General features: G+C 43.0%; 1 protein-coding gene across 2 annotated transcripts; it reads left to right on the plus strand.

The window, feature by feature from the left end:
• The first annotated feature begins 298 nt into the window (after positions 1 to 298).
• Positions 299 to 22,359, plus strand: THY1 (Thy-1 cell surface antigen). 2 transcript variants are annotated; one of them, XM_044278527.1, is made up of 4 exons: positions 299 to 353; positions 14,278 to 14,333; positions 15,927 to 16,274; positions 22,236 to 22,359. In XM_044278527.1, exons 2-4 carry the CDS (start codon positions 14,297 to 14,299, stop codon positions 22,340 to 22,342), a joined length of 492 nt encoding a protein of 163 aa, XP_044134462.1. In that variant the 5' UTR covers positions 299 to 353; positions 14,278 to 14,296; the 3' UTR covers positions 22,343 to 22,359. The 2 variants fall into 2 exon arrangements, with proteins under 2 accessions (XP_044134462.1, XP_044134463.1); XM_044278528.1 differs by having other exon boundaries at positions 326 to 452.
• The last annotated feature ends 4,369 nt before the right edge of the window (positions 22,360 to 26,728 follow it).

Genomic DNA, 26,728 nt, shown 5'->3' on the forward strand with positions numbered 1-26,728 from the left:
AATGGGGAATTCTCTGTAATATTATTCGCAACCTTAACGATAAAATGTCGCACGAAATGTAATCTTCACTTTATTTTAGAATTCCCTGTTATAAAACACATGTTCAATCCACAGGCAGTACCTTCCATTATCTCTTAAGATAAATTTGATTTTGCCCGATACCGCTGAGCATAATTCCTAAAACATCCTTTTTGGAAAGTTCCAGTGCAGTCATGGCACCCACCTCCTCCCCTGCCGTCTGGATGTGGTCCAACCAACCCTCCCCTTACTGCAGTAAGAAGCTGAACACTGCGGCAGAGGGAGGCAGCTGTCTGACTGCAGCAGAGAACCTGCGAACAGACTCAGGGAAGAAGGTAAAGCATCCTTATAGCCAACCCCAGCACATATGCATGCACTGCATTGTATGGAATAGGACACACAGAAGGACTATGCACAGACGTTCACATCACAGTGTAAGTTTAGTAGCAGTTCATTTGTGTCTTTATATTTTTATGAGAACGCACATAAAGGGCATCAGACAGGAGGATACATGTTAGAACACTAGGTATAAGTAAATGGGGTAATAGTAGGAGCCAAAAAAGTCCTATACACACCAATGGCTTGTCATTGTATCACCATGTCTCATACCTTCAGACGGGACTTCAGTTAAATTTATTGCTACTCAGAAAGCTAAAGGAATTTTCAAAGGGTTAAATGACAAATTCAGTACTGCTATATCCATAGACACCTATAAGTAACTAGGGGATAACCTATATAATGTATAATGTGACCTTCCGAAATGCTCCTCTCTTGCCTTTAAGGACACTGGATACTTGCAGCCTACGCCCTGCAGACGGTAGAAAATAAGAAAGATCATCATCATAATGATTTTCCGATTCTGTGAGATATGCAAAAAAAATCTATTAAAAAGGTTAATTTAAAAAAAGCATCAAGTTCACAAAGCAAAAATATTATAAATATAATATAATGAAAAGGGAACAATCAAGGGACAAGGCTGGACAAGACCTGTGGACTTTCGGTTCTATTCTACGCAGCATAAGGTACATAGATCACAAACGTAGGCTTTCATATTAGACACATATAAAATGTAGAAAAAGATTACAAAGCTCTGTAAACAGGTGATAAAAGAGCAATAAAGCAGGTCATAAGATATACAAAGTAGAAAAGATTGCTATTTGTTGTATTAGCTTTTATTGAAGGGAAATTTATATTTGAACATCAGGTAATTTAAATGTACAAGTTAATAGAGTAAAATACATTATATATATAAATTTCTAATTATCTAAAAAATCTGAATTTCATATAAAACAATGCTATTCCCTACAAACTTACATGGGACGCTCATCAAATAAAATATTACGGTAATTGCTTCACTGCCCTCTAATGGCCAACAGCTTCATTGACGCAAGGACAAATATTATTAATATTTATTATATATGTTTTATTATATTATAAATTAAACACAAAATATATTCAAATAAATTAATTTAATCAAAACCCCCAAAACCTCTTCTGACAATCAGGGGTGTGTCCTGCATGTCTTACACTGGGTGACTTAAACTATTCCTACACATTAACCCCTTTCAGGACCCTTCATTCTCTGGGTCAGTACGATTACAATGATACCACATTTATATATTTTTTTCTTGTGTTTTAATACTGAAAAAAACAAGGGCTCATTTGTTGATCAGCAGTTTTATTTAATTTATTTATACCATTTTGGGATGTGTATGACTTTTTGATGACGTTTTATTCAATTATTTGGGGGAGTTGAAGCAATGAAAAAAATGGCAATTTGGCCATATTGATTTTGTTCTGTAAGGCCTCCTGCACACGAAGGTGTGCGGCTCGTGGTCATGCTGCGGGCCGCAATGCACGAACACCATCTGTGGGGCAGCTGCAGCGGATCGCGGACCCATTTACTTTAATGGGTCCGCGATCCGGCCGTTCCGTAAAAAGATAGGACATGTTCTATCTTTTTGGAGAACGGAAGTACGGGACGAAACCCCACGAGTGCACTCGGTAGTGCTCCCATAGGGTTCCGTTCCATGCTTCCGTTTCGCACCATTCTGCATCTCCGGATTTGCAGACCGATTGAAGTGAATGGGTCCACATCCGTGATGCGGAATGAACACAGAACGGTGCCCGTGTATTGCAGATCCGCAAATGCGGTCCGCAATACGGCAACGGGAAGCACACGAGCCCTTAGTCTGAGAAGAGTTTTGATAACCATTTGGAGTGTGTCTGTGGGAAGAGCCCTTAGAAACAGCCCAGTGACAAATTTGACATTATGCACTGTCCATTCTGTTAGTGTTCTCCAGGAGTCCACCACACCCAGACTTGGAAACCGAATTTAAGACTGTTCGTGTGCAGGAGGCCTTATGCTGTACACCGTATGGGATACATTTTACGAGTACAAACTTTTTCAGACACGGCAATGCCTTTGATGTTTATGATTTTTATTGTTCATTTACTTTTATTTTAATTTTGGGGAAAGGGGTGGTGATTTGATCATATATATATATATATATATAATGAAAAGAAATTCCGCAGCAACTTCCAAGGCGTAAAATGAAAAAAAGTTTTTTTATTTACCAGACAGCAACGTTTCGATCCTTCTCTCTGGGATCTTTCTCAAGCAGTGAGAAAGATCCCAGAGAGAAGGATCGAAACGTTGCTGTCTGGTAAATAAAAAAACTTTTTTTCATTTTACGCCTTGGAAGTTGCTGCGGAATTTCTTTTCATTATATGCTTTGGAGGGGGACCGCCTCCACAGCCGCTGGCACTCCGCTTACATCTATTTTCGCAGTGCGGCTCCTGTTGCCCTTTTTTCTATATATATATATATATAAAAAATATATTTTATATATTAAAAAATATTTTATTTTTTTTAGGCCCCCAAATGGTCCCCACCATGCAACCATTACGTTGCCTTTTATATAAAGTAATGGATTTTTATCCATAAGGCCTCATTCATACATACGTGGATTTTCACGGACCTTGGTCCATGAAAGCCCATCCTGCCGTCCAGATTGGTTGCTATGACGCTGTGCGCTTTGTGCCGCCACCGCTGTATAGTAATACGCTCGTATAGATCATATGAGTGTATTACTGTACAGTGGTGGCGGCACAAAGCGCACGGCGTCATAGCAACCAATGACGCCGTGCGCCCGTGCACTCAGCAGGACGGGTTTTCACGGACCGTAGGTATGTGTAAATGAGGCCTTATAGAATAAAAAAGCTCAGTATATACCAATGTAGTGCTGCCACCTGCAGGCCTGAATTGGAATATATCAGTAATAGGCCTAAAAGCCTAGTACAGGCTCTGGCTTATTACTTCTATGGAATACCTTCCTCAATCCAAGCCAGGGTAAAGCATTCCTGCCCAGGTAGCATGTGGTTCGGGGATAATTGCTTTTCAGACCACGGCGTGTGAGGAGTTAAATGTCCTCGATCAGCATCATCACTGATCGCAGACACAGCAGGCACCTGGCAGCTATGTCGCTCGCTCCGCTCTGTACATGTACGGCAGATGTCAGGAAGGGGTTAATGTCAGCCGAACCCATCGACTTCAGCAGAACTAGCTGACTATCTAATACTGTATGTACGAGGGCCTCTTTCCAGGCTGCAGATGTTAAACGGAGGCATCAAGCTGATGGATTTCAACATTTCTGATCTTTTTGATCTTGAGGAGATAAGCTGCTGTGTTTCTGAGCAGATTCTCATGTGGACAAACTGCAGCATAATGCAGTACCAGCAAAGTGCATGAGATAAGACAAATCCTATGTACAGTCGTGGCCAAAAGTTTTGAGAATGACACAAATATTAGTTTTCACAAAGTTTGCTGCTAAACTGCTTTTAGATCTTTGTTTCAGTTGTTTCTGTGATGTAGTGAAATATAATTATACGCACTGCATACGTTTCAAAGGCTTTTATCGACAATTACATGACATTAAGGCCTCATGCACACGACCGTTGTGTGCATCCGTGGCCGTTGTGCCGTTTTCAGGGTTTTTTTCGCAGACCCATTGACTTTCAATGGGTCCGTGGAAAAATTGGAAAATGCACCGTTTTGCAGCCGAGACCGTGATCCGTGTATCCTGTCCGTCCAAAAAATATGACCTGTCCGTCAAAAAAATATGACGGACAATATGACGGACAAGTCAATGGGTCCGTGAAAGAACACGGATGCACACAAGATTGGCATCCGTGTCCGTGATCCGTGGCCGTAGGTTACTTTCATACAGACGGATCCGAAGATCCGTCTGCATAAAAGCTTTTTCAGAGCTGAGTTTTCACTTCGTGAAAACTCAGATGCGACAGTATATTCTAACACAGAGGCGTTCCCATAGTGGCCATGGCTCGAGGACCAAAATGTTGACATTTTGGGTCCATGGCCTGGAAACTCCCCAGATCTTAATCCCATTGAGAACTTGTTGTCAATCCTCAAGAGGCAGGTGGACAAACAAAAACCCACTAATTCTGACAAACTCCAAGAAGTGATTATGAAAGAATGGGTTGCTATCAGTCAGGAATTGGCCCAGAAGTTGATTGAGAGCATGCCCAGTCGAATTGCTGAGGTCCTGAAAAAGAAGGGCCAACACTGCAAATACTGACTCTTTGCATAAGGCCTCATGCACACAACCGGTTTTTTTTACGGTCTGCAAAACGGGGTCCGTAGGTCCGTGATCCGTGACCGTTTTTTCGTCCGTGGGTCTTCCTTGATTTTTGGAGGATCCACGGACATGAAAAAAAGGTCGTTTTGGTGTCCGCCAGGCCGTGCGGAGCCAAACGGATCCGTTCTGAATTACAATGCAAATCAATGGGGACGGATCAGTTTGAAGTTGACACAATATGGTGCAATTGCAAACGGATCCGTCCCCCATTGACTTTCAATGTAAAGTCAGGAGTCCATTTTATACCATCGGATCGGAGTTTTCTCCAATCCGATGGTATATTTTAACTTGAAGCGTCCCCATCACCATGGGAACGCCTCTATGTTAGAATATACTGTCGGATATGAGTTAGATCGTGAAACTCAAATCCGACAGTATATTCTAACACAGATGCATTCCCATGGTGATGGGGACGCTTCTAGTTAGAATATACTAAAAGAACTGTGTACATGACTGCCCCCTGCTGCCTGGCAGGCCCCCCCCCATAGTTAACTCTTTGTTGTCCAGTGCGGCCGGCCCCCCCTCCCTCCCCTGTAGTTAACTCATTGGTGGCCAGTGGGCCCCCCCCTCCCTCCCCTGTAGTTAACTCTTTGTTGTCCAGTCCGGCCGGCCCCCCCCTCCCTCCCCTGTAGTTAACTCGTTGGTGGCCAGTGGGCCCCCCCTCCCTCCCCTGTAGTTAACTCTTTGTTGTCCAGTGGGCCCTCCCCCCTCCCTCCCCCTTTTAATTAAAATTTCCCCCCCTATCATTGGTGGCAGCAGAGAGTACCGATCGGAGTCCCAGTTTAATCGCTGGGGCTCTGATCGGTAACCATGGCAACCAGGACGCTACTGCAGTCCCGGTTGCCATGGTTACTTAGCAATTTGTAGAAGCATTATACTTACCTGCGAGCTGCGCTGTCTGTGTCCGTCCGGGAGCTCCTCCTACTGGTAAGTGATAGATCATTAAGCAATGCGCCGCACAGACCTGTCACTTACCAGTAGGAGGAGCTCCCGGCCGGACACAGACATCGCTGCTCGCAGGTAAGTATAATGCTTCTACAAATTGCTAAGTAACCATGGCAACCGGGACTGCAGTAGCATCCTGGTTGCCATGGTTACCGATCAGAGCCCCAGCGATTAAACTGGGACTCTGATTGGTACTCTCCGCTGCCACCAATGATAGGGGGGGAGATTTTAATTAGGAGGGGGAGGGCCCACTGGACAACAAAGAGTTAACTACAGGGGAGGGAGGGGGGCCCACTGGCCACCAACGAGTTAACTACAGAGGAGGGAGGGGGGGCCGGCCGCACTGGACAACAAAGAGTTAACTACAGGGGGGAGGGGGGGCCGGCCGCACTAGCCACCAATGAGTTAAAAACAGGGAGGGGGGTCTGCCCCCTGCTGCCTGGCAGCACCTGCCAGGCAGCAGGGGGCAGTCATGTACACAGTTCTTTTAGTATATTCTAACCTGAAGCGTCCCCATCACCATGGGAATGCATCTGTGTTAGAATATACTGTCGGATTTGAGTTTCACGATCTAACTCATATCCGACAGTATATTCTAACATAGAGGCGTTCCCATGGTGATGGGGACGCTTCAAGTTAAAATATACCATCGGATTGGAGAAAACTCCGATCCGATGGTATAAAATGGACTCCTGACTTTACATTGAAAGTCAATGGGGGACGGATCCGTTTGCAATTGCACCATATTGTGTCAACTTCAAACTGATCCGTCCCCATTGATTTGCATTGTAATTCAGAACGGATCCGTTTGGCTCCGCACGGCCTGGCGGACACCAAAACGACTTTTTTTTCATGTCCGTGGATCCTCCAAAAATCAAGGAAGACCCACGGACGAAAAAACGGTCACGGATCACGGACCTACGGACCCCGTTTTGCGGACCGTAAAAAAAAACGGTTGTGTGCATGAGGCCTTATGCAAAGAGTCAGTATTTGCAGTGTTGGCCCTTCTTTTTCAGGACCTCAGCAATTCGACTGGGCATGCTCTCAATCAACTTCTGGGCCAATTCCTGACTGATAGCAACCCATTCTTTCATAATAACTTCTTGGAGTTTGTCAGAATTAGTGGGTTTTTGTTTGTCCACCTGCCTCTTGAGGATTGACAACAAGTTCTCAATGGGATTAAGATCTGGGGAGTTTCCAAGCCATGGACCCAAAATGTCAACATTTTGGTCCTCGAGCCACTTAGTTATCACTTTTGCCTTGTGGCACGGTGCTCCATCGTGCTGGAAAATGCATTGTTCTTCACCAAACTGTTGTTGGATTGTTGGAAGAAGTTGCTGTTGGAGGGTGTTTTGGTACTATTCTTTATTCATGGCTGTGTTTTTGGGCAAAATTGTGAGTGAGCCCAATCCCTTGGATGAGAAGCAACACCACACATGAATGGTCTCTGCTTTACTGTTGGCATGACACAGGACTGATGGTAGCACTCACCTTTTCTTCTCCGGACAAGCCTTTTTCCTGATGCCCCAAACAATCGGAAAGAGGCTTCATCGGAGAATATGACTTTGCCCCAGTCCTCAGCAGTCCATTCATTGCTGGACTTTCTTGGACGCCCTGAAGCCTTCTTAACAAGAATTGAACCTCTTTCCTTGACGTTCTTGATGATCCTATAAATTGTTGATTGAAGTGCAATCTTAGTAGCCACAATATCCTTGCCTGTGAAGCCATTTTTATGCAATGCAATGATGGCTGCACGCGTTTCTTCGCAGGTCATTATGGTTAACAATGGAAGAACAATGATTTCAACCATCACCCTCCTTTTAACAGATCAAGTCTGCCATTTTAACCCAATCAGCCTGACATAATGATCTCCAGCCTTGTGCTCGTCAACATTCTCACCTGAGTTAACAAGACGATTACTGAAATGATCTCAGCAGGTCCTTTAATGACAGCAATGAAATGCAGTGGAAAGGTTTTTTTGGGAATAAGTTAATTTTCATGGCAAAGAAAGAATTTTCCAATTCATTGTCACCACCAGACATCTGAGAAGCTCTGACAGATGCTTTTCAGAACCTCCTCCTTGAGCTTCCTTTGTTTTGCTTTCAGTTCCTCATCTCGTTAGCTTCTCTCAGCTGTCATGTAGTTGGACTGATTGCATCCCTTTAAATTCCTCCCCATACTGCATCAGTGTGCGGTTTATATTTCTTCCTGGAGTGTGTGTGCATGCTGATCCTACTTCCCACTCTTCTACAAGATAAGTGTTGTGCATCCTTTTGTGTTTTTCTGTTTGCTGGATCCCAGGTGACCCTGACTCCCTCCGTATCTAGTGTAGGGAGCCGGTGGTCGTGTCCCCTCACTATTATAGGGCGTTCAGGTGTTATACAGTCGAGGTACGAGGATATGTGATCATCTACCATTGGGATTATCGCATAGGCTGAGCAGTAAGGGAGAGAGCCAGGTCTGATGCAGGGGTCTCCCATTTGTTCCTTAGTTTTGGATCCAGTGAGTTGTATATTTATTTTGTGTTGTCTTGTTTCCTGTACACCTTCCGTGACATTATAAACCGCCAAAACAGTCTTAAGCATGAATCCGGTTTCAACCTTGATTGACTGCATGCAGGGTCTTTCACTGGAGGTAGAAGATCTCCGGAAAACTGTCTCTCAGTTTGAGGTGACCGTTTCTGCTTACGTTCATGGAGTTTGTTCTGAGCCTAAGATCTCGCTTCCGGATACGTTCTCCGGGGGTAGTGAGAATTTTGTTCGTTTTAGAGAGGCTTGCAAACTCCATTTTCGTCTACTTCCCCATTCCTCTGGTGATGAGGAACGGAGGGTGGGGATCATTATATCGCTGCTCAGGGATAACGCTCAGTCGTGGGCCTTTTTCGCTGCCGGTGGGGGCACGGCCCCTCCGTTCAGTGGATGAATCTTTTTAGCCCTGGGTCAGATATATGATGATCCGGATCGTATTGCTTTGGCTGAGTCTAGACTACATCTGTTATGCCAGGGTAAACAATCCGCAGAGATATACTGCTCAGAATTTCGGAGATGGGCAGCTGATACTGGTTGGAATGATGCTGCACTCCGAAGTCAATTTTGCCATGGTCTTTCAGAGGGATTGAAAGATGCATTTGCCTTTCATGAGAGGCCGATCTCCTTGGACTCCTTCCTGTCATACTCAATCCCAGGACAGTGCAGCGGTCTCATTCAGTGTGCAGGGGTCTCAGTCGCTGTCAACCCCTTCTGAGCAGGAGCCCATGCAGCTGGGGTTGATTGCCTCTGACAATAGAAGATTCAGCCCGCATGGGAAGGTTTGTTTTTGTTGTGGAGGTATAAATCATTTGGCAAATGTTTGTCCCTCTAGGAGATTCAGGCAGTTTTTTGGGAGTAATAAAGAAACAAAAAGGAAAAAATCCTTTAAAAATGTTCCATCTGTTAACATTGGCAGGGTTGAGGCGGAAATTGAAGGTTTTCCGTTTTCTTGTAGTTCCCGTTTTGTCCTGCCTGCCAGGGTGGCGCTAGAGAGCAAGAACATTTTTTGTGAGATTTTTGTAGATAGTGGAGCAGCTGTCAATCTCATTGATAATCAATTTGCGATAACTCATGGTTTCCAGGTATGCACTTTGGGAAAGGATATTCCTGTTTTTGCTATTGATTCCGCTCCACTTTCTCAGAAATCATTAAAGGGCATAGTTCACAATATCCGTTTAATTGTGAGTGATGCTCATGTTGAGGATGTGTCATGTTTCGTTCTTAGCGGATTGCCTACTCCTCTAGTGTTGGGGCTACCCTGGCTCACTAAACATAACCCCACCATTGATTGGCAAGCGAGGCAAATAAATGGTTGGAGTGACTTTTGCAGAGAGAATTGCCTTACGACATCTGTTTCTGAGGTTTCTACTAAGACTGTACCATCTTTTCTCTCTGAATTTTCGGATGTCTTCTCTGAGAGTGGAGTTCAGGATTTGCCCCCGCACAGGGAGTACGATTGCCCTATTAATCTCATCCCAGGCGCCAAGCTGCCTAAATCTCGTTTATACAATCTCTCCCAACCTGAGAGGATCGCTATGCGTGCTTATATCTCTGAGAGTCTGAGAAAAGGACACATACGACCCTTAAAGTCACCTGTTGCCGCTGGTTTTTTTTTTGTTAAGAAAAAAGATGGTTCTTTAAGACCTTGTCTGGATTTCAGGGAGCTGAACAGTATCACAATTCGTGACCCTTATCCGCTTCCTCTGATCCCGGACCTGTTTAACCAGATTGTTGGAGCTAAAGTCTTTTCCAAATTAGATCTAAGAGGGGCATACAAGCTGATCAGGGTCAGAGAAGGAGACGAATGGAAGACGGCCTTCAATACCCCTGAGGGCCATTTTGAGAATTTGGTTATGCCTTTTGGTTTGATGAATGCTCCAGCCGTTTTTCAGCATTTCGTGAACAGCATTTTTTATCATTTAATGGGGAAATTTGTATTAGTGTATTTTGATGACATTTAGATTTTTTCTCCTGATTTCAAAACTCATAAGGAACACTTATGTCAGGTCTTGCTCATCCTGCGGGAGAATAAATTATACGCGAAACTGGAAAAATGTGTGTTTGCGGTTCCAGAAATTCAATTTCTGTGGTTTCTTCTCTCCGCTTCTGGTTTTCGCATGGACCCCGAGAAGGTCCGCGCTGTGCTTGAGTGGGAACTTCCTGAGAAGCATAAGGCACTGATGCGTTTTTTGGGCTTTGCCAATTATTACAGGAAGTTTATTTTGAATTATTCCTCTGTTGTTAAACCACTCACTGATATGACCAGAAAGGGGGTAGATTTTTCTTCCTGGTCGGTAGAGGCGCGTAAGGCCTTTTCTAATATCAAGGAGAGTTTTGCTTCCGCTCCCATCTTGGTACAACCTGATATTTCTCTACCCTTCATAGTTGAGGTTGATGCTTCTGAGGTGGGTGTGGGGGCGGTCTTGTCTCAGGGTTCCTCTCCTGCCTAATGGCGACCGTGTGCCTTTTTCTCGAAGAAACTCTCCTCTGCAGAGAGAAAATACGATGTGGGAGATAGGGAGTTGTTGGCCATCAAGTTGGCTTTTGAGGAATGGCGCCATTGGCTAGAGGGAGCCAGACACCCTATTACCGTGTTTACTGACCATAAAAATCTAGCCTACTTGGAGTCAGCCAAGCGTCTGAACCCGAGACAGGCCAGATGGTCTTTGTTCTTTTCAAGGTTTAATTTTGTTGTCACGTTCCGCCCTGGGGTTAAGAATGTGAAGGCAGATGCCCTGTCACGTTGTTTTCCGGGAGGTGGGAATTTTGAAGACCCGGGTCCCATTTTGGCTGAAGGTGTGGTGGTCTCTGCTCTTTATCCTGAATTGGAGGCAGAGGTGCAGGTAGCCCAGTCAGAGGCTCCTGATCTTTGTCCTCCTGGGAGGTTGTTTGTGCCTCTCGCTTTAAGACACAAGATTTTTAAGGAACACCACGATACCGGTCCTTGCTGGGCACCCGGGGGCAAGAGCCACAGTGGATCTCATCGCTCGGAGATTCTGGTGGCCGGCACTTCGTAAGTCGGTTGAGGGTTTTGTGGCAGCCTGCGAGACCTGCGCTCGTGCCAAAGTCCCTCATTCACGGCCATCATGTCCTCTCCTTCGCTTACCCATTCCTTCCCGTCCTTGGACACATCTGTCCATGGACTTCATAACGGACCTGCCTCGTTCCTCGGGGAAGACTGTGATTCTGGTGGTGGTGGACCGTTTTAGCAAAATGGTGCATTTCATCCCTTTTCCTGGCTTGCCCAATGCTAAGACGCTGGCGCAGGCATTTATTGATCACATTGTCAAATTGCATGGTATCCCTTCAGACATAGTCTCTGATAGGGGCACGCAGTTTGTTTCCAGATTCTGGAAGGCTTTCTGTTCTCGCTTGGGGGTTCGGTTGTCATTCTCTTCTGCTCTCCACCCGCAGTCGAATGGCCAGACAGAGCGCGTCAATCAGAATCTGGAAACATATCTGCGCTGTTTTGTGGCGGAGAATCAGGAGGATTGGTGTTCTTTTTTGTCCCTTGCTGAGTTTGCTTTAAATAACCGTCGTCAGGAGTCCTCTGATAAGTCACCATTTTTTGGTGCATATGGGTTTCATCCGCAGTTTGGGACATTCTCGGGAGAGGGGTCTTCTGGTTTACCTGATGAGGACAGATTCTCCTCGTCTTTGTCATCTATTTGGCAAAAGATTCAGGATAATTTAAAGAGCATGAGTGAGAGATATAAGCGTGTGGCGGATAAGAGACGTGTGCCTGGTCCGGACCTGAATGTTAGTGATCTGGTGTGGTTGTCTACTAAGAATATCAAATTGAAGGTTCCCTCTTGGAAGTTGGGTCCTAAGTTTATTGGGCCTTACAAAATCTTGTCTGTCATCAATCCTGTTGCCTACCGTCTTGATCTTCCTCAGACTTGGAAGATCCATAATGTTTTTCATAAGTCCTTATTAAAACCTTATGTCCAACCCATTGTACCCTCGTCTTTGCCTCCTCCTCCGATTATGGTTGATGGTAATCTTGAATTTCAGGTCTCTAGGATTGTGGATTCTCGTGTTGTCCGCGGTTCTCTCCAGTACCTCATTCATTGGGAGGGTTATGGTCCTGAGGAGAGGATGTGGGTCCCAGTGACGGACATTAAGGCCACTCGTCTCATCAGGGCTTTCCATAGGTCTAATCCTGAGAAGGTGGGCTCTGAGTGTCTGGAGTCCACTCGTAGAAGGAGGGGTACTGTCACCACCAGACAACTGAGAAGCTCTGACAGATGCCTTTCAGAACCTCCTCCTTGAGCTTCCTTTGTTTTGCTTTCAGTTCTGTATCTCGTTAGCGTCTCTCAGCTGTCATGTAGTTGGACTGATTGCATCCCTTTAAATTCCTCCCCATACTGCATCAGTGTGCGGTTTATATTTCTTCCTGGAGTGTGTGTGCATGCTGATCCTACTTCCCACTCTTCTACAAGATAAGTGTTGTGCATCCTTTTGTGTTTTTCTGTTTGCTGGATCCCAGGTGACCCTGACTCCCTCCGTGTCTAGTGTAGGGAGCCGGTGGTCGTGTCCCCTCACTATTATAGGGCGTTCAGGTGTTATACAGTCGAGGTACGAGGATATGCGATCATCTACCATTGGGATTATCGCATAGGCTGAGCAGTAAGGGAGAGAGCCAGGTCTGATGCAGGGGTCTCCCTTTTGTTCCTTAGTTTTGGATCCAGTGAGTCGTATATTTATTTTGTGTTGTCTTGTTTCCTGTACACCTTCCGTGACATTCATCTGATCACTCTTCATAACATTCTGGAGTATATGCAAATTGCTATTATAAAAACTTAAGCAGCAATTTTTCCAATTTCCAATATTTATGTAATTCTCAAAACTTTTGGCCACGACTGTACACGTTGCATTTTACTTCAATTAAGAAGTTAATTTTTTTTGCAGTTCTTTTGTACAAATTTCACTCTTTTTTAAAGTAAGGGCTCGTTCACACGACTATGGCTTTTTCAGTGTTTTGCAGGCCGTTTTTAACAGATTCGTTTTTCATTTTTTTTGTTTCAATAGTGTTTCTGGTTCTGCTCCGTTTTTCCGTATGGCATATACAGTATACAGTAATTACATAGAAAAAATTGGGCTGGGCATAAAATTTTTAATAGATGGTTCCACAAAAACGGAACGGATACAGAAGACATACGGAGTACATTCCGTATGTGTTCTGTTTTTTTTGCGGACCCATTGACTTGAAAGGAGCCACAGAATGTGATTTGCGGGCAATAATAGGACATGTTCTATCTTTGAACGGAACAGAAAAACGGAAATACGGAAACGGAATGCATACGGAGTACATTTCTTTTATTTTTTTGTGGAACCATTGAAATGAATGGTTCCGTATACGGAACACAAAAAACGGCCTGTATGAAGAACACAAAAAACAAGCCCTAACACATGTGTTTTTCGGTGGGAAACACACAGCCGTTGCCCGGCCGTGCCCGTATCGGCGGGTCTGCAATAGGCGGACACCGGTTGTGTGCACCCCGCATCGAGGATGCGGACCCATTCAAAGGCACGGAACCCCACGGAAGCACTACAGTTTCTCTCTGTGCCTCCGCACTGCAAAAAAAATACATGTTCTATTTTTTTTTGCAGTGCGGAAGGATCACAGACCCATTTAAATTATTGCCCGTGCATTGGGGACGGCAAATTGCAGTCCCCAATGCATGGAACGGCCGACCAACGGCCTTGTGCATGAGCCCAAGTCCACATGGAAAATAATGTGGAATTTCTGCAAGACAGCCCGCACCAGTGTGCAGATAGCCTGAGGGTGAATGTCCACAAAAAGGCTTTGTAAGGGCTCATGCACACAAACGTTTTTTGCGTTCCGTATACGGGCCGTATTTTGATTCCGTATACGTGCCCATATTGCGGCCCAGACCTTAACTTGCGCTCTTGGTGGACACTTGGCAGCCTAGGTGGAAGGTGGAGTACGATTTGGCTCTTCCTGAGGGTCTGCAAAGGCTGACCACCTTTCCCTGACCCTTGCAGGGCCTTCTGGTTCAGACGTGGGACCTCCTCTTTGGTGAGGGCTTACGATGGACAACATCTTTGTGCAGATAAAAAGCAGATAAACCTACATGTGTTTTATGTTTATATTTTTTGGACAGGTGCCAATAAAGAAGAGACATGAATTATCTACTGCTAATGGTGACAACAGTTGCTAGTAAGTATTCCTGAATTGTCTTTATGAGTAATAGATGTCTACACGCTTGCACAGCTTAAGATTTACATCCCCTTCAGGATCCTTGGAAGTGGATAATGTGCACGTTTCTTTATTGGATTTCAATGATCAGGTTGGCCTCGGCAGTCTGGAGGCAGTTACCTGGCAAAATATAGCTCTCAGGCTACAGTTGGAAGAGGACAGGCATGGCAGGCAGTTTTCTGCTGACTGCACAGTTCATACATATTGCTCCACTACAGGTGACGTTTGGTAATATTGGAATTAGAGCAAAATTAAAGTTTTTTTTCAGGGACTTTATTTTACTGACAACCTGACCTCTGGATAGGTCATCAGCATCTGATTGCGGGGGTCTGACACTCGGGACCCCTGCCGATCACCTGTTTAAGAAAGCACCGATGCCCACAGAACTGCCTCAACCTTCTCCAGCTTTTCCAAGACCATGTGACATCACCATACATCGGTCACATGACCTAGGTGCAGCTAAGCCCCACTAAAGTTAATGGGGCTGAGTTGCAATACCAAACACAACCACTATATAATATACGGCACTGTGCTTGGCGAGCTGAGAGAAGGCTATGGTGCTACTGTGAGAGCCAGTGCCTTCTGAAACAGCTAGGGGGTCCCAGGCGGGGGTCCCAGGTGTCAGACCCTTACTGATCGGACACTGATGACCTATCTATAGAATAGGTCATCACTAAAAAAAACTCTCAGAAAACCCCTTTAGGCCTCTTTCACACTACCGTATGGCTATTTCAGTGTTTTGCAGTCCATTTTTCACAGATCCGTTGTTCCGTTTTTTTGGTTTCCGTTGTGTTTCGGTCCGTTTTTTCCATTCCGTTTTTTCCGTATGGCATATACAGTATACAGTAATTACATAGAAAAAATTGGGCTGGGCATAACATTTTCAATAAATGGTTCCACAAAAACGGAACGGCTACGGAAGACATACGGATGCATTTCCGTATGTGTTCCGTTTTTTTTGCGGACCCATTGACTTGAATGGAGCCATGATTTGCGGGCAATAATAGGACATGTTCTGTCTTTCAACGTAACGGAAAAACAGAAATACGGAAACGGAATGCATACGGAGTACATTCCGTTTTTTTGCGGAACCATTGAAATGAATGGTTCCGTCTTCGGACCGTATACGGAACGCAAAAAACGGCCCGCAAAACGGAAAAAAAAAATGGTAGTGTGAAAGAGGCCTAAATTTCACTGTCTACTATAGAGAGTGGATCCATTGTGTATTTTGATAATATTTTTGATATAGGCAACATCATGAAGAAACTTATATTGCATCTTTTTATGTCTATTACGATGCTTTCACAAGACCACATTTTTGGTCTGTGTCCAATCTGCCTATTCATTTTCTACGGTGCCGCAATTATGTGTCTGTATCGTGGACAAGAATAGGGATTTTTTTCAATGAGGCCTGCGAAAAATGAGGAATGCACACGGAACCGCAATTTGTGGACAGAGTCATGTGCATGTCCCCTAAAATTCAGAAATCCTTTGTTGCATTTTATTTTTTCAATCTAATCTACATCCATTTCTTCTTCACTTTTATTTTTGCAGTACTGCAGACATGCAGTGCACAGAAAATCATAAGGTTCACAGCCTGCTTGATGGGTCGTGGTCCAACGCTACGGTTAGACTGCCGATATGTCAACATTACCAACAATCCTATGCGCTATGAATTCAGGGTGACACGTAGAAAAGATCCTGAGATCATCCTCAGCACCATCAATCTTAACCATTTCAACGAAAAATATCACAACCGCGCTAGTGTGTATACAGAACGAGGCCTGGTTCAGCTGCACATTCAGCGGTACAACTCCTCCGACTTAGGCCAGTATACATGCACTCTAAACATTCCTGAAGACCTCACCATCAACCAAACAGTATCCATCAACGTCAGCAAAGGTGAGATGAGAGGAGGGGTACACGCAACAGCTGAATACACATTTGCTATGCTCTCTAATGTATACATCACAGGACAAGTATCAGATAGGTGCATCCAAACAGATGCTTCCATTCTGCTCTATATTTAACTGTACAATCAACTACTGCGATTAAACACTACAGAACATAATTCTATCCAGGTTGTTTTAGGAGAATTTTGGAAAACCAGGAAAGAATATGAGTTATCGAGTTCTCCTATGGAGATCCAGCTGGTTTACAAAGTTTTACAGGCAATGATCCCTTTGGAAAAAATTTTGCAAAAAATAAAAATAAAAATGGTTCTCTGGTGACACCTATAGGTAGCTACACTGTAAGTCCATGTCAACCCATTTAAAGAGGACCTGTCACCACAAAATGTAAAGTAATGAGCAGGCAGCGTGTTATAGAGCAGGAGTTGCTAAGCAGATATAGTATATAGGAAAAGATTCAGTAAATCTTGTAATTTATGCATTTATATCTCTGCTATTTCTGATCTCAGTTGTACACAGGGCTGTCTTATCAGTTACTGATAGCTGTAAATGGGAAGGTATCTCTGTGTATACAGAGATAGCTGTCAGTCACTGATAGTTGTATACGGGGAGGTGTTATAAGTGATTGACTGCATTCTCTGTGTAAGTGTGTATACAGAGATAGCTGTCAGTCATTGAGAGCTGTACACCAGAGAGATGTTATCAGTGATTGACTGCATTCTCTGTGTAAGTGTGTATACAGAGATAGCTGTCAGTCACTGATAGCTGTACACGGGGGAGGTGTCATCAGTGATTAATAGCATTTTCTGTGTAAGTGTGTATACAGAGATAGCGGTCAGTCACTGATAGCTGCACACAAGGAGGTGTTATCAGTGATTGATAGCATTCTCTGTGCAAGTGTGTATACAGAGATAGCTGTCAGTCAGTGATAGCTGTACACTGGGGAGGTGTTATCAGGGATTGATAGCATTCTCTGTGTAAGTGTGTATACAGAGATAGCTGTCAGTCACTGATAGCTGTACATGGGGGGTGTTATCAGTGATAGCATTCTCTGTGTAAGTGTGTAAACAGAGATAGCTGTCAGTCACTGATAGTTGTACACGGGGGATGTGTTATCAGTGATTGGCTCATTCAGACGGCCGTATGCTGTCCGCAAAAATGCGGATCTGTTTTGCTGAACTGTCCGCAAAAAAACTGCGTTTGCGTTCCGTTTTTTTGCTGATCCATAGACTTCAATAGGGCCATGTCCTGATTTTCACTGACAAGTATAGGACATGTTTAATTTTTTTGGTGAGCCGTGCAATGGAAGAAAAGAGCCCTATAGAAATGAATGGGACAGCATCTAATCCACAAAAAAACGGATCTGCATTTTTGCGGACAGCATACGGCCGTCTGAATGAGCCCTTAGTGTGTATACAGAGATAGCTGCCAGTCACTGATAGCTATACAACGGGAAGGTGTTATCAGTAATTGATAGCAATCTCTGTGTAAGTGTGTATACACAGATATATAAGGGTAGCACATAACAAAATATATTTCATATTTGTGTAAGGGGTTATCTGTGGTTAATTGTGAGTTTTATGTCTATTTAAATCAAACTCTAATGTGAATGCAGCTCAGGTCTATATTATATACAGAGCTGGAGGATCGCAAGGTTTGTATCTATTTACAAATAGCCAGCCCACGTTTTTACTGTAACATTCCCACTATATATAGAGCTGCAAGACCATTAAATAAGTCTGGCCACTGAGGAGGGAGCTTAGGAAGTTCCAAAAGGGGTCTAGCAGAAGAGCAGTACTGCAGTTGCATAAAGTCCTTGCATATCTAGTGACTACTTAAAGGGGTTCTACATTTTGTTTTAACTGATGATCTATCCTCTGGATAGATCATCAGCATCTGACCGACGGGGGTCCGACACCCGGGACCCCCGCCGATCAGCTGTTTGAGAAGGCAGCTGCGCTCCAGCAGCGCCGCGGCCTTCTCACTGTTTACCGCTGGCCCTGTGACGTCACGACTAGTATCAGTGGCCTGGGCGGGGCTAAGCTCCATTCAAGTGAACAGAGCTTAGCCACGCCCAGGCCAGTTGATACTAGTCGTGAGTCTCGTGACGTCACTGGGCCAGCGGTAAACAGTGATTAGCCCGCGGCGCTGCTGGAGCGCCACTGCCTTCTCAAACAGCTGATCGGCGGGGGTCCCGGGTGTCCCCTGCCGGTCAGATGCTGATGATCTATCCAGAGGATAGATCATCAGTTAAAACAAACTGCAGAACCCCTTTAGCGCTCTATTACATTTACAGCTTATACATCGTAGCACTCAACATAATATTCAAAAGAGGCTGCGCACATCCCGCCACTACCAGGTCGAATCACGCATGCGCACTTCCAATACAGAGATGCCGGCAGACTTAAAGGAAGGATGCCGTAGTCATCGATTATAGTCTCGTCGCTAATACGATCTAGAGTGGTGAGAAGCGCAGCAGCGCTATCAGTTGAATTAATAAGTGTATGTTCTATGACTAGACTGGAAGTTTTTGACAACAAAGATCAATTGAAATAAGAAAGCACGGCCGCACTATCAACTTGTCAACATTTCTAAGTCAGTCTATCTATAATACACTAGGCAGTTCACCCCCACAAAGACACTCCTTATATTTCAAGGGCATCTGTCAGCGGATTTGTACCTATGAAACTGACTGACCTGTTGCATGTGCGCTTGGCAGCTGAAGGCATCTGTTCATATGTGCCCGAATTGCTTAGATGAGCCTCTAGGATAAACGGGGGCGCTACCATTACACCTAGAAGCTCTGCTCTCTCTGCAAGTGCCGCCCCCTCTGCACTTTGATTGACTGGGACAAGATGTTTTCAGTACCTTGCCCTGTCAATCAAAGGGCAGGGGGAGCTGCAGTTGCAGGGAGAGCAGAGCCCCTAGGTGTAATGGCAATGCCCCCATTTCTAGAGGTTCATTTGCATATATTAAAACATCAGGAGACATTTACTAATCTGAAATATGCCTAAATTAGGCGTATTTTAGGTGCAGATGGCGGCACAGCGGTTAGTTGTGCCGCTATCTGCGACTGTTTCCCTGTTCACGCCAGGTCTAATATTGTAAGCGTGCGTGGGCGGAGAAGAGGACGAGCCGGCAGGCCCATCTCATTCATCATTTTCTACGCCTGTTTTATGCATAGAAAATAGGTCTGAAAGTAAGACAGCGAGGAAGCTGTCTTACATTTAGAACTGGCGGTGGATGCACTGAAGTTATGAGAGGCCTGCGTCTCTCTTACTAACTTCTCTGATCCACTGCCAGCTATGGGACTTTATTAAGTCCGGCGTCTAAAACGCTGGTCTTAATAATTGTGCCCCATCATTTTTCTCAGCGATGCGGGCACATATGAACATGGGACCAACACAGATGCCTTCAGCTGCCAAGTGCACATGTAACAGGTCCCACAGTGTCATAGGGACAAAACTGCTGACAGATGGGCTTTAATCTATTGTTGTATGTTACCAAGAAATATGGAAGTACAGCGATATAACTAATGGTTTCAGAGGAGTGTCTCTAGGATGTGACTGAGAGTTGAAGAATTCAAAAATATATCTAACAAGCACACTGTTGTGTACCTACTGAACATATTGATTCTGTTTGTTATTGAAACTGGTCATTATACCAGTGACCGGTCTTCTATGCACACTATTATTGCACTGATACACTATTAGGATTGGTTATATACTGATACATATTATATTCTATTAGAATTGGCTATGTACTATACACTATTAGGATTGGATTCTGTACTATACACTATTAGGATTCTATTACTGTTTCTAAACGTGAATTCAAAAGATTTGAGAATGAATAAGCTTACGCAGGCTAAGTGAATAAATATATTTACTACGTTTGATTAAATATAAGATAACACAGACAAATCACAACAGAATAATAAAAAATAAATAATCATCACTGGCCTGGGGGGGGGACTCTGAGTTCCAGGGTGTACAAGACATATGACAAATCAATACTTACATCCTACTTAGAATGAAGTCTTTAATGAAGTGCCCCCTAATATATGTGTGTAGCAGAGTTTATACCTTTTAGCCCCTCCTGCAGTTTGCAGCACGCATGTCTCTAAGATAACAACTTTTCAGGAATGTGGCCTCAGCACAATAGGGGATGGGTATGATCTAACTTTTCCTAACTCACTACAGTATAAGGAAGACTTTATTACACAGAATATTAAAGATAATAAAAATGTGACAGAACTAAAGAGGACAGAACCAATCAGTTTTTCAAAAATCCCCTTACAATACAACTATACACTATCAGGATTGTATATATATTATACACTATTAGGATTTATTATATAGTATCAATTAACTACATATATTGATATTTCATCAGGTGTAAATATGTATACTTTTTTCCTTGTGTTTAAATAAATTAACTTTTAATTATACAACATTTAGGGTACTTTCACACTAGCGTTTTTCTTTTCCGGCGCTGAGTTCCGTCCTAGGGGCTCAAATCCGGAAAAGAACTGATCAGTTTTATCCTAATGCATTCTGAATGGAGAGTCCGTCCCTCAGGATGCATCAGGATGTCTTCTGTTCAGTCTTTTTGACTGATCAGGCTTTTCAGAAAAACGTAGCATGCAGTATTTTTACCTCCGGCCAAAAAGCCTGAACACTTTGACTGAACGCCTGATCAGGCTTTTTTCCCATTGACTTGCATTAACGCCGGATCCGGCCCCGTGTGTTCAGTCAAAACGGATCCGGCTTTTGCATGTTAAACCCGAAAAATGTGAAAAAAAAGTTAAAGTCCATAAATGGCGGATCCGTTTTTTCCAATGCATTTTTCCATTGTGATCGAAAGCCTGATCAGGATTCAAATGTAATCCGTTTTCACACGTTTTTCCGGATCCGGCGGGCAGTTCCGGTGTCGGAATTGAACGCCGGATTAAAACAACGCTAGTGTGAAAGTAGCCTTATATGTATGATTACTAGAGATCCAGTAATTTATCAACTACATGTATACAGAGATAGCTGTCAGTTACTAATAGCCGTACTCGGGGGAGGTGTTATCAGTGATTGATAGCATTCTCTGTGTAAGTGTGTTAACAGAGATAGCTGTCAGTCACTGATAGCTGTACACAGAGGAGGTGTTATCAGTGATTGATAGCATTTAAGGGGAAGTGTGTATAAAGGGATAGCTGTCAGACACTGATACATGTACATGGGGGAGGTGTTATCAGTGATAAATAGCATTCTCTATATAAGTGTCTATACACAGATGTATAAGGGTAACACCTACACAGGGGAGGTGTTATCAGTAATTGATTGTATTCTCTGTGTAAGTGTCTATACATAGATATCTGTCAGTCACTGATAGCTGTACATGCAGAGGTGTTATCAGTGATTGATAGCATTCTCTGTGTAAGTGTGTATACAGAGATAGCTGTCAGTCACTGATGTAATTGGGGGTTGGGGGGCTGTTATTCCTTCTAGGAACTTATTTATAAGTTCCTGGAAGGAATAACAGAGGAATGGCACAACACAGAGTTATAAGAAAATAATTATTAGAATTATTTTATTGGAAGTATGAATATTTACTAAAACAGACACGCTGAGAGAGGAGACAGGTCCTCTTTAAAGAGCCTTGAAACACGAGTAGTGATTTCAGGTCAAACAAGTACAACCATCTGTACACTAGCTGTTGCTGGGTCATTGCCCCGTCTCAGTACAGAAAAAGTACAGAAAAAGAATGCAAATCAGCTCTCCTTGAGAAGGAAGAAGTCTATGTCTCTAGTGCCACCTATAGGTTGATACCTTGTAAGTCAACGTCCAACTATTTAAAGTAGCTACATATCAATTATTAGGACCTCATACAGTGATTCAGGATATGCTTTAAGCTAGACGTTAGCAGAGGATTAACCCATTTCCTTCTTTTTGTCCTCATACAGAGAGGCTGTTGAGATGTGGTGCAGTCAGTATCCTCGCCCTGAATACATCATGGTCTCTCGTCTTGTTTCTCTTCCTGCCTTTACTTCAAGCTGGTGGCTTCTTCTAAATACTGGCCAATATTTAAAGAAATCATCATCATTAAGCCTCACTATAATCTTGGACAAGATAAGAACTGGTCCAGTGTCCTTGTTGCATTTCGTGTGTGTTTTCTGTCTTAAGATCAATGCATAGTTAAAAAATGAGGTAAACGTCCACTTCTAAGTAATATTTCACGTGAACATCTGTAAGTTACAGAACTGGTCTCATGTATCAACAAAAATTAAAGGGGTCGCCCGTTAAAAAAAAAAAAATCACCAGCACATCCCACTACCCACTGGACCAGTGGAGTACAGGATACTTACCTACCTGCTCCCCACCAGACCTTTCCTTCACCAGTCCGGTGGGGAAGTGGGTGCTGGCAACAATTGCTTTAAGCCTGGACAACCCCTTTAAGCCTTGTTTCCCAAAGCAACCAGAGATTAATATTTCAGTTCAATTCTGAAGAAGAAGGCTGAATTCAGATAGGTGACTATGGTCTCTGAGGCACTTTGATACATGAGGCTCAACAGGTTTTATGCAGTCTTATTGCTATGGATGCCTTTTCATACACCACTTTGTTAAAGGGGCTTTCCAAGACCCAGTGGACCCAGTAATCCACCTTAATTAATCAGACCTTTCCTGCAAAAGAAAATGTACAACATACTGTCTCGAAGTTGTGTGGATCAGCTGTTCTGGAACCTAGTTTTTGGAAAATCTTACATTCACTGACATCACATTCTTCTCCAGGTTTCTGGTCTGGTCTATGGATGGGGGTAATGGGGGCGGGGGCTGCTGTGGAAAGGGCCATTTGTCTGGGAGAGGTGTAATTGTGGCTCCATCCACAGCTCCTTCCCTGTCCTGGGCAGCGGAAATGTTGGTGGATGTAGGATTTTCCAAAGAGGACCGTCACATGACTAAGTTCCAGAGTAGTGACTGAAGGGCTGGCCGTGCATGCGTTGCGTCCTCTCCATTCAGTACTATGGAATTCCTGAAAATAGCCAAGTTCTGTTCTTAAGTTCCCATAGCAGTGAACAGAGAGGATGCCGGAGTGCTACACATTCACATCAGGGCCCATTCTTGACACAGAAGAGGGTCCCAGAGGTGGAAACTGCACCTATCGGACATTTGTGGCATATACTATTCTAAATGTCCAGATGGGAGTACCCCTTTACATTTTCGTCTTCAGACTTTACAATCCCTTTACCATCTTGAAAATTGACCGATCACGGGAACTATATTGCCCTGTTAATGACGAGGAATACTTCCGCTTTTTGTACATGAGGATTTGAAAACTATAACAGTTTTCTCATTCGATGAGCTGTTTTCCAGGATTTTACTACTGATGGGTAGGTCAGTATGTGATCGTGGGGGTCCGACACCCAGGGTCCCTGCTGATCAGCTGTTTGATAAGGCATTGGTGCTTCTTTGAGTGCTGCAGCCTTCTCTGTACTTACCACCTACATTGTATAGCAGCTGTGCTTGATTTCGCGCTCAACCCCATAGATGTGAATTTGCCTGAGTGCGAGAGCGAGCTGCATAGCACAGCTGCTATGTAAGGTACGGCTCTGTGCTTAGTAAGAACAAAGAAGGCCGTGGCGCTCACTGGAGCACTGCTGCCTTCTCAAACAATTGGTCAGCAAGGGTCCCAAGTGTCGGACCCCCACCGATCAGATACTGATGACCTATCCTGAGGTTAGGTCATCAGTAGTAAAATCCCTGAAAACGCCTTTAATCCATTTTTTTCATGGTACATGGGGCTTTATTTGTAAGTCATTTTTATGATATTTTTTATTTTCTGAAATAATAAAAAAAACTTGAAAAGCAAATAAGTGATTTTCACATTTGTTCTAGTTTTTATTTTTTTTAACTTATGTACGTCACAGTTTCTGTTAGTACACTATAGTTTAGTGTCCTCAGGGGTGGTGCTATAGCTGTAGTTTCTAATAGTGGTGGCACTCTTTGTTTTCTCTTTGTATTTATTTATTTTTTGTTCTTATTTATTTAATATTTGTATAGTTATTTGTTATATACATTGTGCCCCTGTAAGATCATGAAACATTTTGACATGAATTTTTTTTTTATAGCCGATTTCTCCTATAACTCGAGCTAACGCACTAGGCCGGGTTACAGGGGGACACAGCCTCTTAACCTGCACTTTTGGAGCTGATCTCGGTCTGCTACAACCCAGCAGCTCCTACAGCTACCCGTTGATCACATGATCACAGGCTTTGCCTCTACATTAAGTGCTGCGTATGCAGCAGTCAGGAAGGCAGAGATGGTAATAAACCATCCTTGCCTTCTCTATGGGCAGTCCAACTATTTCCAAAAGCCAGCTTTTCTTTCCAGCATGTGCACAGACTCTGCTGAGCTGAATGCAGAACAGACAGACGTCTTAAGATGTTCTGCAGTTCACAAGTGGTTATTAAATTGTAAAATGTAATTTATCTTTTGGTGATTTCACAAGCCGCAAAATTGCATCAGATTTTCGCTATCATGTGCTGTAGTTTAAAAAAAAATATGGAAAAAATCTGCACAAATCGAGGGTGTGCTGCATATTTTTTCCATATCTTTCTATTGGATTTTTACCCTGAAATCTGAAATGAATCTGATGCAAAATCCACTGCAGAAAAAATGAAGATAAAAAAGATAAGAAACTTTACAATCAATATAAGAAAATATGCAAGTTTTCAGTTCAACAGATTCTTAAAAACACCATCAGTTTCTCTCAAAATATGTTTTTATGGTCTTTACATGAGTTACATACAATACTGAGGACCATTTAAGATTTTATGCCCTAATGCTACAAGCATAAACCCGCTATTTCACCTTTCTGTTAATTTACAATGCAAGTCTTTTTAATGCCATGATTTCTTTGATTATTTAGGGTGCAGCCACACAGTTCAGGTTTCCTGATCCAGTTTTGGAAGCCAAAACCAGGAGTGAATTCAAGAAACGGGGAAAAGTCATATCTGTCCTTTATACTTTCTCTCCTTTTATGATCCATTCCTGATTTTGGCTTCCAAAACTGCATCAGAAAACCTGACCGAGTGGCCTTACCCATTCTATAAATACACAGTATAGTAACCAATATTTGAAGAACTGAGTATATGCAACTTTCACACAAGATCACTCACAAATGAATTTGTCTGTTTTTCATACAAGTGTGACCTTTGTATGAGTTTTCTATTATTAAAACCTACAATATGTGTATATATAGTCAGTGTTTTAATGCTTTTTTGTACAACATTAATATGTGGGAGATATGTTAAAAATTATTCTTTAGTTTTTATATAAAAATAAACCACTTGTACTCTTGTCTGAAATCCAGAGATTGGGGAGATGTATATGTTCACTTGTGTGGTTTTCTGTCATTTTCTACATAGAAATGCAATAAAGCTCTTAATATTCCACCTGTGAACACACCCTAAGGGAGCATGCGTGATCATGGCATGCTCTGTCATATGCCATCTTATGGAGGTATTTTTCCTGGAAGCCTATGGCAGTATACCTTTGATTACAAAGAGGACACAAAGTATAAAGACTGTAGCTGGTAAATTATAGAGAAAAGCAATAAAAAGAATTAAGTATATGCAAACAAGTTTTAAATAAAAGTGGGATATAGTCTAGTATAAAGAATATGTTTAAAAGCGGTGTACACCTTTGGGGGCATTTATTATTATTATTATTATTATTATTATTATTATTACATTGTACTCACTGAGCTAAAAAAAAAAAAGTTTAATTGGTCTTTATAAAAAAAAAAATATGGCATCCTCTTTTCTGTACAGAGCTAAGTTGCTCTAGTAGCACCCTTTGGATTTTCTGTCTTTTCTGTCAGACCAAGAGCAGAAGGACTCCTTAGCTCTGCTCTCTGACCGCCTAAACTCTCATTATAATTCAGTTCTTATCTGACGGATAAGAATGTGGCTTAAATAAGTGTTTGTGACCTCTCAGTAGTCTAGAGATAAGGTTTAATAGATGACTGGCACAGAGTGAAAGTTAAAGTAGCAGTCACACAATTAGAAAAACAGTTAACCCTTTGTGACAGAACAGCTCAATATTTTTAATAAAGGCAAATTAGAAAAAATTATTTTAGCCAAAAATGAGTAAGATGCAATCATAAAAAATTATCGCCTCTGAAGGTCTACATGGCCTTTGATTGTTCTATTTTGCTTGGATAGTCAAAAGCAAGAGCATGGAAACAACCTGAACACCACAGTATTGCATTATGTATACAGTATATACTGTCTTTCAAATGTGCTTTGCAAATTTAGCATGTAGTCTGTTTACATGTCCCAGACAGTAAGAGTGTCCATGTCTATCTCTACCTCTCTATTAATATGGCCCTGAACTATATATAGATGGTTATATACACATACATTCCACTGGACCGTCCCTTTGACATAAAGGCTAT

This window comes from Bufo gargarizans, chromosome 2, assembly GCF_014858855.1.
Source record: "Bufo gargarizans isolate SCDJY-AF-19 chromosome 2, ASM1485885v1, whole genome shotgun sequence".
Taxonomy (NCBI): domain Eukaryota; kingdom Metazoa; phylum Chordata; class Amphibia; order Anura; family Bufonidae; genus Bufo; species Bufo gargarizans.